The 16775-nt window shown below is 44.0% G+C and overlaps 1 protein-coding gene across 2 annotated transcripts; it reads left to right on the top strand.

Moving 5' to 3' along the window:
• The first annotated feature begins 5344 nt into the window (after window positions 1–5344).
• FDX2 (ferredoxin 2) lies at window positions 5345–11434 on the top strand. 2 transcript variants are annotated; one of them, XM_061621648.1, is made up of 5 exons: window positions 5345–5644; window positions 6751–6790; window positions 7526–7632; window positions 8986–9073; window positions 10674–11434. In XM_061621648.1, exons 1-5 carry the CDS (start codon window positions 5524–5526, stop codon window positions 10828–10830), a joined length of 513 nt encoding a protein of 170 aa, XP_061477632.1. In that variant the 5' UTR covers window positions 5345–5523; the 3' UTR covers window positions 10831–11434. The 2 variants fall into 2 exon arrangements, with proteins under 2 accessions (XP_061477632.1, XP_061477633.1); XM_061621649.1 differs by lacking the exon at window positions 5345–5644 and adding an exon at window positions 5771–5884.
• The last annotated feature ends 5341 nt before the right edge of the window (window positions 11435–16775 follow it).

The following is a 16775-nucleotide window of genomic DNA, read 5'->3' as shown; positions in this document are numbered from 1 at the left end:
AAGGCAGTAGCATGATTGTGCGGGAGTAAATCCCATTAAACTCAGTAAGTATGCAAATGATCAAACTTGCCCTCCCCTCTTTCCTCCCATCACCGCTTCCCTCCCCCTTCTTGCTGCTTCCCTTCCCCTTCCTTCACCACTTCCCCTTCCAATCCCCTCCTTCCCCCTCCCACTCCTTCTGCTCCCCTCTCCCCCTTCTTCCTTGCTTCTACTCTCCCCTCCCCCTCCTCTCCCCTCATGGTCATTTTACCTATCCTAGCCATGATTGTACAGGAGTAAATCCCATTTAACTCAATAAGCATGCAAATAATCAGACCTGCCTTTCCCCTCCTCCCCCTCTCCTCCCCCTTCCTTCTCCCTTCTTCCTCTCCTTCCCTGCCCATGGTCACTTTTACCTATCCTAAGCATGATTGCATGGGAGTAAATCCCACTGGACTCAATAAAAATGCAAATGATCAAACCTGTCCTCCTCCCCCTCCTGCCTGCTCCCATCTTCCTCCTCCGCTCCCTATCCCTTTTGGTCAGTTTCACCTATCCTAAGCATGATTACAGGGGAGTAAATCCCACTGAACTCAGTAAGCATGCAAATAATCCATTCTCAGCAAACTTGCACAGGATCCCATTCTTATCTCCCAGACTAAAAAGCAGGGAAATTCACTAATAGGCAAAAAAACCCCTTGCGTTTTAAGAATGTACCTATAGCTAACAGATATATTGATCAAACTTTAAAAAGCAGGGAAATTGGGCAGCAGTAGTAAATGCACCAGGGGAGCAAGAAACCTGACCTCTGAGATATTGGACTGCCCTACAAATTTGTAAAAATGCAAACACAATTTGGGTTTGTCTTTCACAGTTCAATCCACTTCCTGTGTAGCTTGGAAGAATTTGGTAACGTGCCTCTGAGTATATGGGGAGTGCTGGCAACACCTGCAGTCAGCTAGGGTTGCCTGGTCCATGGCCTGAGACTGATCCTGTATCTTTAGGAGAAGAGAAAATAATAGAATCATATAATAGTAGCGTTGGAAGGGGCCTATAAGGCCATCAAGCCCAACCCCCTGTTCAGTGCAGGAATCCAAATCAAAGCATTCCCGACAGATGGCTGTCCAGCTGCCTCTTGAATGCCTCCAGTGTCGGAGAGCCCACTACCTCTCTAGGTAATTGGTTCCATTGTCGTATGGCTCTAACAGTTAGGAAGGTTTTCCTGATGTCCAGTTGAAATCTGGCTTCCTGCAACTTGAGCCCATTATTCTGTGTCCTGCACTCTGGGACGATCGAGAAGAGATCCCGTCCCTCCTCTATGTGACAACCTTTCATGTACCTGAAGAGTGCTATCATATCTCCCCTCAGTCTTCTCTTCAGGCTAAACATGCCCAGTTCTTTCAGTCTCTCCTCATAGGGCTTTGTTTCCAGTCCCCTGATCATCTTTGTTGCCCTCCTCTGAACTTGTTCCAGTTTGTCTGCATCCTTCTTGAAGTGCGGAGACCAGAACTGGATGCAGTATTCAAGATGAGGCCTAACCAGTGCTGAGTAGAGGGGAACTAATACTTCACGCAATTTGGAAACTATACTTCTGTTAATGCAGCCTAATATAGCACATCATTTAAAGATACAGAAGACATTTTGGTTGCCAGGCCTGGCCTCCAATAGGTCTTCTGTGTCTTTAAAAGTTGTGCAGGGGGAAGGGAGAATTCCACTTTGCGGTTTTTCCCATTACAGAGTTGCAGAAACACCTGCACTTGGCTGACTTTCTCTTCTCCTAAATATACAGGATCAGTCTCAGGCCATGGACCTGGCAACCCTACAGTCAGCCCAAATAACAGAAACAAGGTATGTGCTGTGCTGATCTTGTTTTAGCAGGGAGGAAGCAACTATATTAAAGCAGTTGATATCGTTCAGATAGTCACTTTAAATATGTTTGACTTACTTTGCAATTTTAGTGAAGTTTCCTATAGTAAATCATTTTATTTTGCTTCTGTTTCTTTTAATATGTGAACTACAGCAACACTTTGCAACTCTAAAAAAAGCACCAAAAACAATTGTGGAATCATGGCACTCTCTGTTCTGCAGAATAGTTTCTGATGGACATGTCTCAGTTTGCACAAGAAAAACAGTGGGAGGCGAAATATATTCTAGCAAAATTCTAGGTGTGCTCTATGTTTTTAATTGACCATGCCCACCTTTCCTTAAGTGGAATAGTTTAAGCATAGCAGGCTGAAAATATGCATATTGGGTCACACTGTTTGTTTTTTCCAACAGCTAGAGTCATTGCTTAAGTAGCAACATATTGTGATCCATCTGATTTTACATCAAACTGCAGTTTCAGATTCAACTGTTAATGAGCCCGAAATAGAGCATAACCTCCAGTTTGAAACAAAAAAGGCTATCTTCAACATCATATGACATTGATCAATAAAAAGGCTTTGAAATTAATAAAAATAAATTTGACACAGGTTTCTAGGATGAATAATGTTTTAATTACTTGTTTTTAACTGCTTTATTGATAATTTTCATTTTTTTGTAAACCGCTTAGAGATTGTTACATTCAAGCAGTAAAACTTGTTAAATAAAAATAAAATAGTGGTGTCCCAAAAAGAAAAAAAGTAAGAGTTAATGGTAGATAATCATGAGGCAAGATGGAGTAGGGTTACCATTGGCTAATGGTTAAAATAGTTGAAGAGCAATTCTCCAGAGCTGGGGGTGCTACCATGGTGAAGCAGAACTGTAGTTTTTGTTGCCTCTCAGATCACTTTTTGGCCACTTCCTCTGCTGCTGTTATACTCCTCTGCTTTATTTTTATGTGGAATTCAAACATAAATGTAAATGTACTGCCTTCCAGTCGATTCCGACTTATGGCAGCCCTATGAATAGGGTTTTCATGAGGCTGAGAGGCAGTGACTGGCCCAAGGTCACCCAGTGAGCTTCATGGCTGTGTGGGAATTCGAACCCTGGTCTCCCAGGTCATAGTCCAACACCTTAACCACTATGCCACACTGGCTCTCGCACGGAATTCAAACATAGGAAGAGAATAAAGTCCAAAAGGGATGAAAGTTCACTTCATCCCTTTTGGACTTTATTCTCTTCTTGTGTTTCAATATGCCTGACTGCTCTATTTGTATCCCAGCCAAGACTATAATTAAATGAAATGCCTTACTACTCTGCCTTGCCCATGTGTAAATGGTTATTCTACTCCTACCTGCTTTCAGCATCTGAACTTTGGAGGTGGGGAATATCCTGCATTTGTAAAATGGTGAACAAGAAATCCTGGAAATTCTCAAGCAGCCAAATCCTGTGTTGTGGCCAAGCCACTTGTTATAAACAAACCTGACAGGATCTCCTGATTTTTCGCTTAAGAGTAGCGTGGGATAGGGTGTGTGCGGGCTGATATTAACTGAAAGCAGAAGTGTTTGGAGGATTCTCATGGGCAAATAGCTTCAAGGATGTGATCTGGGGAAATGATGTTGAACAAGGGTTAAACATATGTCTCTGCATGATAGGGAAGATACCTGTTCTGGATGGGGTTCTGAAGGAGCAGGTCCATAGCTTGGGGGTATGCCTTGATACATCTCTGTCACTAGAGGCTCAAGTGCCCTCTGTGGCTAGAAGTGCCTTTTACCAGCTTTGTGTGGTTCACCAGCTATGGTTCTTCCTGGACAGGGATAGCCTGACCACTGTAGTCCATGCATTGATTACTGCAATGTGCTCTATGTGGGGCTGCCCTTGGGCCTGGTTTGGAAGCTTCAGCTGGTGCAGAATGCAGCAGCCAGACTGCTGATGGGGGCACATGGCAAACAACATGTGACACCATTGTTAAAACATTTGCATCCACTACCAAGCTAGGTTCAAGGTCCTTGTGTTAATTTACAAAGCTCTGAACAACTTAGGTCCAGGATAATAATATGTATTATTGTATGTTGTACACCGCCCAGGGAGCCACTGGCTATGGGCGGTTTATAAATGAAATTAAATAAATAAATAAATAAATAAATAAATACCTTAGGGACCACCTAAACCCTTATATCCCAGCTCGATCACTAAGATCATCTGCTGGAACATCACTGGTCATCCCAAGTTTTCATCTGACAACACCAAGAAGCAGAGCCTTTATTGTCATTGGCCCAGTCCTGTGGAATGGTCTGCCAGGCGCTTTGTTATGATTTTTAAATGCCTGCTGAAAAATTTTCTGTCACCATACTTATGCAGGCAATTGCGACAATATCATTCTACAATACAATAGTCAATTAATTGATTTCTGATTTAAATTTTGATATGGTTTTATTCTGTGTTTATATGTGTAATGTAAACCACTTTGTCAGGTCTGCCTGAAAAGTGATATATAAATGTCATAAAATAAGTAAATAAATTTCCCAGTACCATAGCTCTGATTAAAATCCAATTCCTCTCCCCCAAGCTATTTTTAAACATAAATAAGTATAGTGGGAGATCTGATCACTGATCTCCTATGCTACTTTCTCAGTAAAACCCTTTTCTGCTTTTAAAATATGTATTTGATCATCAGTCTCCTGCTTCTTGTGTAAATTGGCTGTTGGCTAGTAACTATTTCAGACTTTTAGCATCAAGTTAGGGCAGAACCAACAGGCTTAGCAAGACATTTCTCCCTTGGTATCATATTCTGGAAACAAAGATGTTGTAATGAGACATGATAGCATTGTTATGTACTTTGGAGTACTGTCCTCCTAACAGTATCAAAGTATTAATATTTTACCCAAGGCTAGAGCAGTTTGTGATGCTAACTTACAGGGACATCACACAGCTACCATACAAAATTCTACATATTATGTAAATATGCTTACATTATTTATCTTACATCTAGTAATTATAGAGAAGGACAGCGAATTAGGTAGGATGATGCCCTTTTGAAATGTTACTCAATCAGCTCTTCTATCCTCCCCCCAGCTTCTGAGATCTCACCAATAGGTTGCCAACAACTCTTCCTGTCTTATAAGTACTATAAGTATTAGTAGAAAGTCTGTCCGAGCTGCTTGGAGTTTACTTAAAATCATGATGGCAGAAGTATGAAAAAACAAATGGAAAGTTGGTTATAAAGAAAGTAAAAACAAAGAATCTGAGGAACCCATTGCTAAAAACATCAAGACCACAAATAAATTATTTAAATGCATCAGACGCAGAAATTAGCCAGGTAGGTGATAGATGACAGAAATGAATATATTGTTAAAGGAGGAGCTGCGTGGAGTCTCTGTCCGGGAAATGTTTTTAAAAGGGCATTCGAGATCTCGGAGAGGGAGGGACATGCAACTTGTTAAAATTGGCTTCTTTCACGGAGGACTGGAAAGTAGCCGATGTAATGCCAACTTTTAGAAAGCGCTCTGGGGGTGGGGGAGCACCCTGGAGAAAATGCAGGCTAGTTAGTGTGGTCTAGTTTCTAAACTGTAGGAAAGCTCCGCACCGCTTCCTCCTTTTCTCTTTCAGCCTAGTTTTGTTTTTTGTTTCCATGGAAACGACTGCTGCCCTCTGACCCCGCCCGGCAGTCACGTGGAGCCTGTCATGGCGGCCTCCTGGGCGGCGGGTGGCGGCGTGGGTGTCACCCAGTGCGGGGGTCGTCGTCGGCTGCGGCTGCTCCTCGGGGCTGCCGGAAGGTTCCTGCTTCGGGGGTTCCGTACTGCAGGTGGGCAGGCAGCTGGAGCTGGTGGCCTTTTTCTCTCTCTCATCGTCCTTGCTCCAAACATGGTGGAGGGAGCATTCCCCGTCAGCCGGCGTCTGGTTTCAACTTGGGTCGAAAAAGAGGTAGCCAGGATGGACCCCGGTTTTTCCCCCGTTTGAGAGGGGTTTGGACGCCTTCAAGACCGGGGGCATGATTCCTCCGATATGTATATTTTTATAATGATGTCTATGATCCTGAAACAAGGTTTCCCCCTCTATCCTTTGTTATTCGTATTTGTTGTAATTTTGATACGAATTGCTTTAGTTGCCAGGGTTATGTCATTTTTTAAAATATGACTTCGCCACTCCATTTCTTCACCTAAATTTTTATCCTCCCCTTCCTCCCAAGGAGCCCAGTGTAAATCGGTGTCCTCTTCCCGCTCTCTGCCCAGCTTCCTCAAGGTCACCCAAGGCTTTATGGATGATTTGAGGGTATAAACTTGGTTCTCTATTCTCCAAGAATACCACGTTTAAACTTTCTATAGGAGAAGTAGAGGAGAAAAGCAAAGTATTTGAGCACCTTAAAGACTGATAAATATGTAAACAAGCGCATTGTTGAGTAGTTATGTACATGATACGTTGTAATAGAACTTTGTATGAAGTGAGTGCTGTGTTAAACTTTAAGGTGCCACAGGATTCTTTGGCACTGTTTTTTACAACATACAGTACTGAATGGGTCTTTGTCCTGCAATTTGTAACTGTAGGAGTCTCTTATTCTGGAGCCAACAGCTCCAAAATGCCCTTAGTAAGAAGTCTGATTTGGCAGGACTGGCCCAAAAAACCCTTCCCCCTATGTTGAAGAATTCAGAGTATGACTCTCTCTGCTGTATTGCTTGCTGCTTAATGTGGTCTAATTTAGGCTTCCCCCAACCTGGTGCTTTCCAGATGTTTTAGGCACCTGTACAGCCCAGCCTGATAGCACCAGTTTGAGGGAAGGCTGGTCTAACTGATTATTTAGACTCTACATGGCTTGCTTATTATTTTAAGCTGTAGGTAACCAGCCTTGAGATTGCATGGTGAAGGGCTAGCTCTTAATGCACATAAGTAGGTAAATGATGTTTTTCCCCCCAGTGGCTTTTCAAGCAGAAGATGAGAGATCTGCAGCAGAAGTGTGAGTACCACAAAATGTGGTTTTGGGTGGGCAGGGGATCAAACTCTTGGATTTCTTTGGGTGGGTAGGAGCATCTTCTGTGTTGTTGACAATATAGGCTCTACAAGAAGCTATCCCATAAAATATTGATTAACAATTGTAGGTGGTGTAGTTAGACTATGTGGCTGCAAGAGTCCTGTTAGGGTAATTTCTGTAATAGTGTGACCAGGTAACAGTGTCCCATACACTTGGGGTGTTAACCAGAAATACAGGAAGCAAGACAAAGTGAGTACAATTGTTTCTTTAGCTCACAGTGTAACTTTTACTGTGCTAGCTGTTCAGTTTATACTAGTCTCACAGTTACCACTTGCTATTTGTAACATTCTTTGGCAGGACCAAGTTTGGAGGGGGGGAAATCTGTTTTGTTCATGTGGGCTGTATGTTAGATGTTCATCTGTCTCCCTTCAAAACTGCTGTATGAATGCACACCTATTCGAAAGTGTGAACATTTAAAACTCAGTTGGCTAGATGAGCTCTTTGTTCATTTGAGGGCTAAACACTTACAGTTTGTTTCTCTGTAACATTAAAAAAAATTGGGACTCAAAACCTGTGTCAACTATTAGATGTTGCTTGGTAATTTGTAACTTTATTCAGAATTACAGAAGACATTTAACCATCGTGGCTTTTCAGGGACCTGACAAATTATGGATGGTCCATTGATTGAGGATGTTTCTATTCTGTTTTTTTTCACCTCAGAGTGAATGTGGTGTTTGTAGACCGATCTGGGCAAAGGATCCCAGTGCAAGGTAGAGTTGGGGATGATGTGCTGCGCTTGGCTCAGAGACATGGCATTGAGCTAGAAGGTAAGTCATAAGTGCGCTGCTGTGTCACATTAAGTAGCAATCTAGTCCAGCATCCTCTTTCCTTTAGTGGCCAACCAAATACCTTTGGGAGGCCCACAAAGAGGGCACAAAGATACCCCCATCTGCACTTTTTGTTCCAAATCAATTGATATACTGCCTCTGTACATGGAAGTACCATTTCGCCATCATGGCTATAGCATGCACAGGAAATAAGGCCTTCTTGGTAATGGCCCCAGATCTATGAACTTCCTTCCTATTGACTTGCACTTTGCCCCATCTGTACAGGAATTTAGGCAAGCATTGAACAGTAAGCTCCTTGATGCTTCTTTTATTTGAGATTGTAAATAACTTGGGTGTTACAGAGTAGCTTCTTAATTATGCTATGTGCTTGCTAGTGTGGCTATTATATCATGCCTTGCTCCTGTCTGTTGTTTTGTGAGGGCATACCCCTAAAAAGTGACTAAAATACATTAGATAATTAAATATGACAAATTGATGACGGAAGGCGCTAACCTGGTGGCCGTCATGGTAGCTTGTCACAGTGGACTCTTCAAATTGCTTATGTGTTGTGCTTTCCCTCCTATACCTATGCTCAATGGGTGAGCCTTTTATTTATTAATTTATTAACTGTATTTATATAACCACCCCATAACAAGAGACTTTTGAGTAACTCTCAAAGTAACTTGCCCCCCCAAATAATTAAAATGCAGTACAAAGCAGTAAAAAAACCCACATTAATTATAAAGTTAAAACATGATTAAAAACTCAACTTAAAACAGAGGCCCAGGAAGTAAAACATAAGTTATTTAAAAGGCCTTGGTAGTGAAAGGTGCCCAAAAGAATGTAAATATGGCACCGGGTGACCCTCTCTTTGAATGCTATCCATTAACTGTGGTGTCATTACCAAAAAGGCCCTCTCCCTAGAGATTACCTATCTTACTTCATGTGGTAGGGACTTTCAGAAAAGGCCTAATATCAAGTTCTAGTATTATAAGAGAGGGAGTAAAACGTATCCCCTTCCACTACACTGTTCATAAGTGTATAAATCTCTCTCTCATCTCCCCTCTTAGTTAGGGGGAAAATATCACAAGTCCCAAATGCTTCAGCATTTCCTCATAACAGAGATGCCACAACTTCATCATTTGGTTGCCCTTTTCTAGCTTTATGATATAATTTTTGAGAGGCCAGGTGATTGGAATAATACACACTGCTTTGCTTTTGCATGGTGCCTTCGTTTGACTTAGTGGCAAAAATCACTTGGGGACGGTATAGACTGTGCTGAGTCAGTCTGTGAGTATCTGGATAGTTTTCTGCTGGCCTCCCTCTGACTGCCTTTGCCTCTTGTCTTCACAGGTGCCTGTGAAGCTTCCCTAGCTTGCTCCACTTGTCATGTCTATGTGAGTTATGATGTCGTGGACAAGCTTCCCTCCCCTGAGGAACGGTAAGGATAACCCTGGTGCTCTCCTTGTAGCAGAAATTGCCGAATTCTGGACCCTAATTAGCCAAACTGTTTGGGGGCCAGGCTTCTTGCTGATGTCCTTCCCCAGACTCCTCAGTATGGTTGAGAGGGCCCTGCAACCTCGGCCTTAAGAAACTGGCAGGTCAGATATACTTCCAGTGTAAAAGAAGAGACAATATCCCAGAGAGAGAGAGGGAGAGGGAGACACCCCCGTTGGGCATCTTGCCTTTTTACACAGGAATGTTACTATTACAGTATTTCTACAACATTCATTATCGTCAGTAAAGTATAAAGTCACAGTGTGACGGTGGAAGTGAGCTGAGCCAGCGAACTACATATAGCGGTCACAGCCTACACGGGAGGCCTGGTGAGAGGCATGGGGCTGGGCCAGAAACCGGGCGGGGCGGGAGGTTGGTGGCAGCGGCAGTAGCAGCAACAGCTACATGGAGGCCGGGTGGCAGGTTTGGTGACCCATAGGGGGGAGCTTTGGCAACAGTAGGTGGGGCTGGCAAGCAAAGTGAGCAGGGGCAGAGCCCCGAGAGAAAGAGAGAGGATATATACATACATACACACACAAACCTATTGAAATTTTACTGCATTAGTACTGGCAGAAGCTTCTGGTGCTCACTGAATGTGATTTTCTGACTGCTCACCACATATAGCTGGGAAGAATTCCCTGCTTCTCATCCCCAGTTAGCTGGTGTTTCAGGGCGAGATGAGTATTTTGATTCACTTGATACACTTCAGGTTCTTTGTAAGGCACCTGCTCTTTGCTTGTAGTGTTGCTGGCAGGTTGATAGTCATGTCTTGTACCAGGAGGAGTAGCAGCATTGTGCAGCCTGACGATGTGGACAGGATTCTTAGAGATAAAATCTACCATGTGTATGTTCAACCCCTGTCCTTCCTGGCTTGTAAAATTTGCTGAAGAGGGACTAGCCAAGTGGACAAAGTGATGTGGGGCACCGCACTTAAAGGTTCATACTTTGAGCATTCTCCTGGATCTCTTCGTGAGCGTGGATATTCAGCTCTGTGTGGTAGCTGGGGGTACTGTTGGACAGCTGACTCTGGTGCACCCAACTATGCTAGTTCCTAGAGATGTCTGGACTGGCCTTTGTCACTCATACTTTGGTTTGCTGCTTATGTTCTGTAATGCTATGAACAGCTTAGGACCAGGCCTTCTCCTGTAGAAGCCTGTCCACGTCTTGAAATCTTACGGAGAGGCTCATCTCTCAGTCTACCAGCATCTGAGATTTATTATATGTAGACATAAGAGGGCCTTCTCAGTGGCTGCACCCAAGCTTTGGAACTTCTGCCCTAGGAAAGTCTGATGTCTTTCCACCTCCAGGCAAAGACTTTATTTAGAAAGGTCTTTGTCACATTAAGCGGCTTTGTTTTTTTGTTTGCTTTTTTGTTTAAAACATGTTCAGATGAGCTATATAAATGTGGATTTTGGTGTTTCATTGTGGGTTTTATTGGCTCTTTTTCACCTTATTGTTACATAGTTATTGTCTACCTTGGTCAGAAGTCAGGATTTAAATTGTAATAAATAAATTCACTCTTCTTGCCTCTCTTATCTTCTTAGAGAGGAGGATATGTTGGACATGGCACCGCTGCTTCGGGAGAACTCTCGCCTGGGCTGCCAGATTATTCTCAGCAAAGAATTGGAAGGAGCAGAATTCACCCTTCCCAAGATCACAAGGAACTTTTATGTGGATGGGCATGTCCCCAAACCCCACTGAGTGCAACGGATCCAAGGGCTGGACCAATCTTCAAAGTGAGGCTGTTCTGTTAAGCATGCTTCAGAGAGCAAGACAAGGATGTGGTTGAAGCAGGCACAATTCTTTTTTTTAAAATTGTGCTCTGTGAACAAGAGGATGATGCAGAGGAAGGAATTTTGGATCAACCAGGGAGCCACTCATATGATTAAGGCCAGAGCTTCTTCTCTCACTACCTCCCATAAGCCATTGCTGGGTCAAGCATAGCCTCGTTCATGGCTCAAGAAGGATGCTGGGGAAAATACCTCCCTCTTACCTAACAACACTTCTCCCACCCCCAAACCATGCAGGCAGCAAAATGGGAACTGTTTCAAGGGAATAAGAAAAGTTCCTGCACAGTAGCTGCACTCTTTTAAGAGAGGTGCAGGGTTCTACACAGTAAAGATTGGCTGCATGGAGGGAAGGGACCAGGGGGGGGGTGTGCAAGTTACTCTCTCCAAGCATTTTGGTTGTATTCTTTCTCTGCTGTTGTGTTTTCTCTTGTTACACAAGCAGTGTTTTAATCTACATTGCAGCCTTCTTGTCCCTCATCTGCACTTTGACTGTATAAAAGGACAGTGAAAATGTCTTTGATGTCTTTGTACCATCAAATAAGCAGGAGGAGGGAGGGCACTTACCCCATGCCCTCTCTGGTTTTTATCCAGAGGCACATGTTACCAAATTCTTCCAAGCTACACAGGAAGTGGATTGGACTGTGAAACATCAACCCAAATTGTGTTTGTATTTTTACATATTTGTAGTTCGGTACAATATATCAGAAAGGTGGTCAGATCTCCTGCTCCCCTGGTGCATTTGCTATAGCTGTCCAATTTCCCTACTTTTTAAAGTTTGATGGAAATATCTGTTGGCTATAGGTACGTTCTTAAACTGCAAAGATTTTTTGCCTATAAGAATATTTTAGACTGGATTCTGGGATAGCGTTTTGCATCTAGGTGCAAGGGTTCAAGAACATTTCCCGTCTTACTTTTCCAATGTCCACACTGAGCACTGTTTTGTATAGTGAACAAAATCATTTCTGCAAGCATGGCTATATAATGCCTATTTTCTTTGATAAGTTCTTTATGAGCATCACTCAATTGTTCTAAAACTGAGCCTCCTTTGAATTTCTCTGTTTGTTTATAACTCTCCCATGCCACCATACTTTCTTTGTGGATTGCATTTCCGTTGCACAGCTTCAGTCCTGAATCATTATCAGTAGCCTTTTTCCAGTTGTTTGTGAGTAAAGGCATTTTCACCATGCCCTGAAAAAAAAGGGAGGGCACATTAATTCTCCCTCCCTTCCAAGTGAGGCCAGCAGAGCTTGGACAGAGAGGAAAGGCCTGGAAAGTGCCCTATAGGCTGGTCCTATTCAGTCCTAGAAGGTGGCCATAGATATCCCAAGGGGCTGCAGAGGCCCTGAGAGTGTGAAATTAGGGGAGGAGGGATTACCTAATCTTCTGGTGTTTCATTCATGATCCTGATTTCCAGCCACCCCACTGGAGACTCTTTGGGATCAAACAGGCCTCTTTATTAAGATGACAACATTAGAACTTCTTAGTCCTCAACAAACACACACACACACACACGCATTGAGGGAGTGACCCCACCCACACAGGCCACAAAGGGGAAAATGCAACTAGAATCTAACAAGCCCTTTTCACAGGGGCAATGCTGACTGACCTTTTGCCCTTCTGCAGCCCTTGGGAACCTCTTTCACTCCAGGCTTGAGTTTGTTCCTTTTTGGCTTGAGCTTCTTGCAGTCCTCCTCCACCACCTCTCTTCTCCTTTCCCTTGAGGCTTCTTCAGCAGTCTTCTCTCTCTTCTCACTCCTGTGTGCTGCTGCCCTATGCCCAGGGGCATTGTTAGTTCCTAAGAAGATCCGGAGTTCAGCCCCATTTCATTTTTATCCCACCCTTCTTGCAAAGCAGTCTGACTTCCTCACAACAACAATCCTCCAAGGTAGGCTATGTGGAGTGTTGTTGGCTGGGCCGCGATCACCCTGAAAATTTTGTGGCTGAGCAAAGATGTGCTCTCAGGTCTCCTTGGACTAAGTCCAACACTACCCATTACACCTCATTGCCCTTTATTTTAAGAAGATATTAACTAGTCCACACACAAGAAGTTGCAATGATACCTATTTAACCCTTTGCATGAATATGTATGCCTCAGCCAATATGTCACCTGCATTTGAAAAAAAGAGTTGGGGTCCTCCAGACTATTGTAACAATAAGGGGAAATGGAGGAATCAGATGTACTTTGAAAAAAGGGCAGAGGTGTGTGTGAGTGTAATGGATCTGAGGATGTGAATCACAGGACTCCAAGCTCTTTGCTCTTTTCATACTGCCCTTCCTCCAAGGAGTTCAAGGTAATGTGCTTGCTTCTTCCTTTTCCTTTCTCATCACAACAACATCTCTGTGAGGACGTTTAGTCAGAGATGGTGACTGTGGACACCTTGCTTTCACTAATAGGATGTAGGCATCATACCTCTAAGTATGTACGTTCTCTGCAGTGCGGAGGATTGAGTGCAGGGCTCCCGGTCTGCAATGCAGCTGCCAGCAACTGAAGAGTGCAATACTGCCTAGCCATTGGCCTCTAGTCTGCTCCCCAAGTTGCTCCATTTTAGTGGTTCCCTACCATCACATGGCACTTCATTTTTTCCACCTTTATTTTATGTGCAGATTCTTCATTCTGCCTCCCCCCATTTTTTTAGGATGCATAGGGGACTAGCCTTACGATGCAGAGGTAAAATCAAGAAGGAGCTCTTGATGCCTGTGACGTCCTTCCCTGGTTCTCCCTGTCAGGTTCCCACCTGCATGTGGCTACTGCCTTTCACTAGGCACCACCAGGGACACCACCAGTCCGGACCGTCCTTTATATGGTTTATCACTCCGTTCCAGCACAGATCTCACTAGATCCCACTGCTAGGCAGCACCACCAGTCACTTCCTGTAACCAATACTCCCAGAGACTTTGCCTAAGTCTCTCTATAGCTTGTTACTTCGTGACTGTGTGCCTATGCTGTGCCCAACCCCCTTGTATCTTTATATATAAAGCATACAACTCTGGGTTGCTCTGGGTACTTGACTTGTTACAATATCTCCCTTCACCGCTGCCACCATTAGATACAGTTTCTGTTCAGCCTTGCCCTCCCTTCTGGTCTGTATATTCCCCCAGCCAAGGATCAGGCCTTTGGTAAACCAAATAAGTATTTATTTACTAACAACAGGAAATAACAAGATTACTTTAGGAATGTTTCACAAGCGTATGGTTTCATATATGGTCACTCTTTATGTTTCTGTTCATACATATACTCTTTAAATATCAGCCAAATACAATCCAAACTTCCCTTAGAACTCTGCCAGCCAACCCTCACCAAACGACCTCACTCCAACCAACTCAACAACTTCTCCCCCCATCACTCACAAACCTCCATTTATACCTTCAGCCAGCCAGCCACTCAGCCAATCATCATCCAGCATACTTCAGCTTCTCACCCATGTACCCCCCTTTCTCTCTCAGTCAATTACCATACATCACCTAATAGACCCGCACTTACCATATTTACAGATGCTTAACCTACAGGAACATCACAATGCCCCCCTCCCATAGTGGCATTCACATCTCCCAAGCCACACTCCAGTAAGACAAATACAATTAAAAAAATCAATTTTAATATTTGTTCCTTACATATAGGATTAGGTTTGTCTCCCTCCAGATGATATTTATACAGATGCAATTCTATGCCCACTTTCCTAACACTGAGTAATAAACATGCATAGGAGGATGACCCTGTAAAGGCAACAGAGATTGAGAAACTGGGATTCAAGGAGTTATCCCACCAGGCTTGGCGCTAACACATAGTCAGGTAGGGCACTGGCCCGAGGCCCCAGGGGGCACTCCTGGGATAAGCGCAGGCCAGCAGCAGAGGAGGGAATTGGCGGGCGGCAGTGCAAGCAAGCCTTGCCAGCTCTACAGCAACAGAGTGACCTGCTCAGCTGTGCCAATGCCAGGGAAGAGAAGTACCAGGACGGTTGCTAAGGTGCTGCCTGGCCCTGCCCTGAGTTTCAGGCGTGGGAGGAGGAGGGGAGCTTACCGGCCTGCAGCAGCAGAAGTGAGACAATGCTGAGGGGAGGGACTGAAAAATAACCTAACTATGTCTATTTGAATGTCTGCTCAGAAGTAAGCCCTGTTGAATTCAGAAAGGCTTTCTCCCAGGTACATGTAGTTAGAATTGCAGCCTAAGAATGGGCTGTGGAGCTTGGAAGGAAGGGAAGAAATCTTTCCTGGTTTTCTTAGCCTGCAAACCAATAACATCTACTCAGATGTAAGCTCCATTGGGTTCAATGGGACTTACTCCCAGGTAAATGCATTGCATTGCAGCCTTAATTATATAAGAATTATTGCCTCCCCCTCGTTCCCTTTGCCACACTGATTAGAGAGAGAGTGTGTTAAGAGCTTCTCTCTCGGGCAAACTTCCATTGTTCAGGTCTGTCTTGGGGCTTTTGTATATTAATTCCCTCCCTCTCTCTTCCCCCCCCCCCGCCTCCTACCCACCTTAGTTGTAGCTGGGAAGCTCCTATTATTATTTTCATTTTCCTATAAGGAGCTCAAAGATGGTTCTTCCCCTCCCCATTTTATCCTCTCAACATCCCTGTGAGGTAGGTTAGACAGAGACAGGTACTGGCCCAAGGCCACCCAGTGAGCTTCATGGCTGAGCAGGGATTTGAAACCAGGTCTGTCAAGAGGTCCTAGTTATCATCTCTTTAACTTGGAAACTTGTACATTTATGATGCTTGATGATAACAGCAGGTTCAGAGACTAATAGTTTGTCCCTAGAAAGGCCTTTTTTTTCAGTCCTTCATACAAAGAGCTATATTAGTAATACTAATAGCATTAAATCTGCACCAGTGCTGTGTTTATTCTGCACTAGACATCAAAGGTGATTCCTCTTATCAGACATTTTTATGGGGGTTTCTGATGGACTGAGGCATGCTGGAGTAAATTTACCCCAAGAAATTAAAATAAATCAAAATTTTGTATTTTTATTTTATAAGAGGGGGTTGCAATATTGGTAAGGATTTGTTTTCTTTGAAAGGAGGGGGGCCACAAGGGGGGAGGAGTGTGGTTTGTGGAGGAAAGGGAGGGGACAAAGGCCCACTGATGCCCTGTGCCTGAAGGCCCCAGAAACCTGGAGTTGGTCCTGATCCCACTCTTTCATCCAGGTGATTGGAGGAAGGGCTGTGATTGCATAATAAAGCAGTAAGCAATTCCCAGCCTGGCTGACACCAAGGGAGGCTGAAGTCCCCCTCAGTTGCCCCCTGCAATACATCTGCCTATGCCTCTTCAATGACTCCTCTCTGCTGCATGTCAGATTCTTTCCCTTTCCCCTCAGTGGATCGCCACTGAATTGAAGAGTGCGTCAGTAGCTACAAAATGCATAGGCTTTGTTGGATCAAGAGATGCAGCTGAATGTACAAGAGCTACAAAAATTATAATGTATGAATGCACTTGTACTGTATAGGTGAAAAGTGCTTTTCCTTCAAGTAATGACAATACTTGAATATTGAGCCCAACAGTAGGAGGCAAGGCAGGATGATCTCCATGTTTGAGGGTGCTTGTCCCTCCTGTCTCACCACCACAACTTGCAGAAAAAGCAGGGAATGAATGCATGAAGTGAAATAATAAAATAAACCATAAACCTGCAGGTCAACCCAGTGTATGGCTTGGGATGAAGTAGGTAATTGGCTCCTCCCCCTGGCCCACCATCTTGACTTAGAATCATAGAATAGTAGAGTTGGAAGGGGCCTATAAGGCCATCAAGTCCAACCCCCTGCGCAATGCAGGAATCCAAATCAAAAGCATTCCCGACAGATGGCTGTCCAGCTGCCTCTTGAATGCCTCCAGTGTCAGAAAGCCTCTCTAGGTAATTGG

The sequence above is a fragment of the Rhineura floridana genome, chromosome 3 (assembly GCF_030035675.1).
Source record: "Rhineura floridana isolate rRhiFlo1 chromosome 3, rRhiFlo1.hap2, whole genome shotgun sequence".
In the NCBI taxonomy this organism is placed as follows: domain Eukaryota; kingdom Metazoa; phylum Chordata; class Lepidosauria; order Squamata; family Rhineuridae; genus Rhineura; species Rhineura floridana.
Note: the sequence above shows the minus strand (reverse complement) of the source record. Positions and strands in the feature narration are given on the sequence as shown.

What these genes read in the sequence shown, in the direction of transcription:
- FDX2 (XM_061621648.1), top strand. Translation starts at nt 5,524, where the DNA reads ATGGCGGCCTCCTGGGCGGCGGGTGGCGGCGTGGGTGTCACCCAGTGC. An exon ending in TCGGGGGTTCCGTACTGCAG is followed by an intron (nt 5,645 to 6,750) that starts GTGGGCAGGCAG and finishes TTTTCCCCCCAG; the next exon opens with TGGCTTTTCAAGCAGAAGAT. An exon ending in ACATGGCATTGAGCTAGAAG is followed by an intron (nt 7,633 to 8,985) that starts GTAAGTCATAAG and finishes TTGTCTTCACAG; the next exon opens with GTGCCTGTGAAGCTTCCCTA.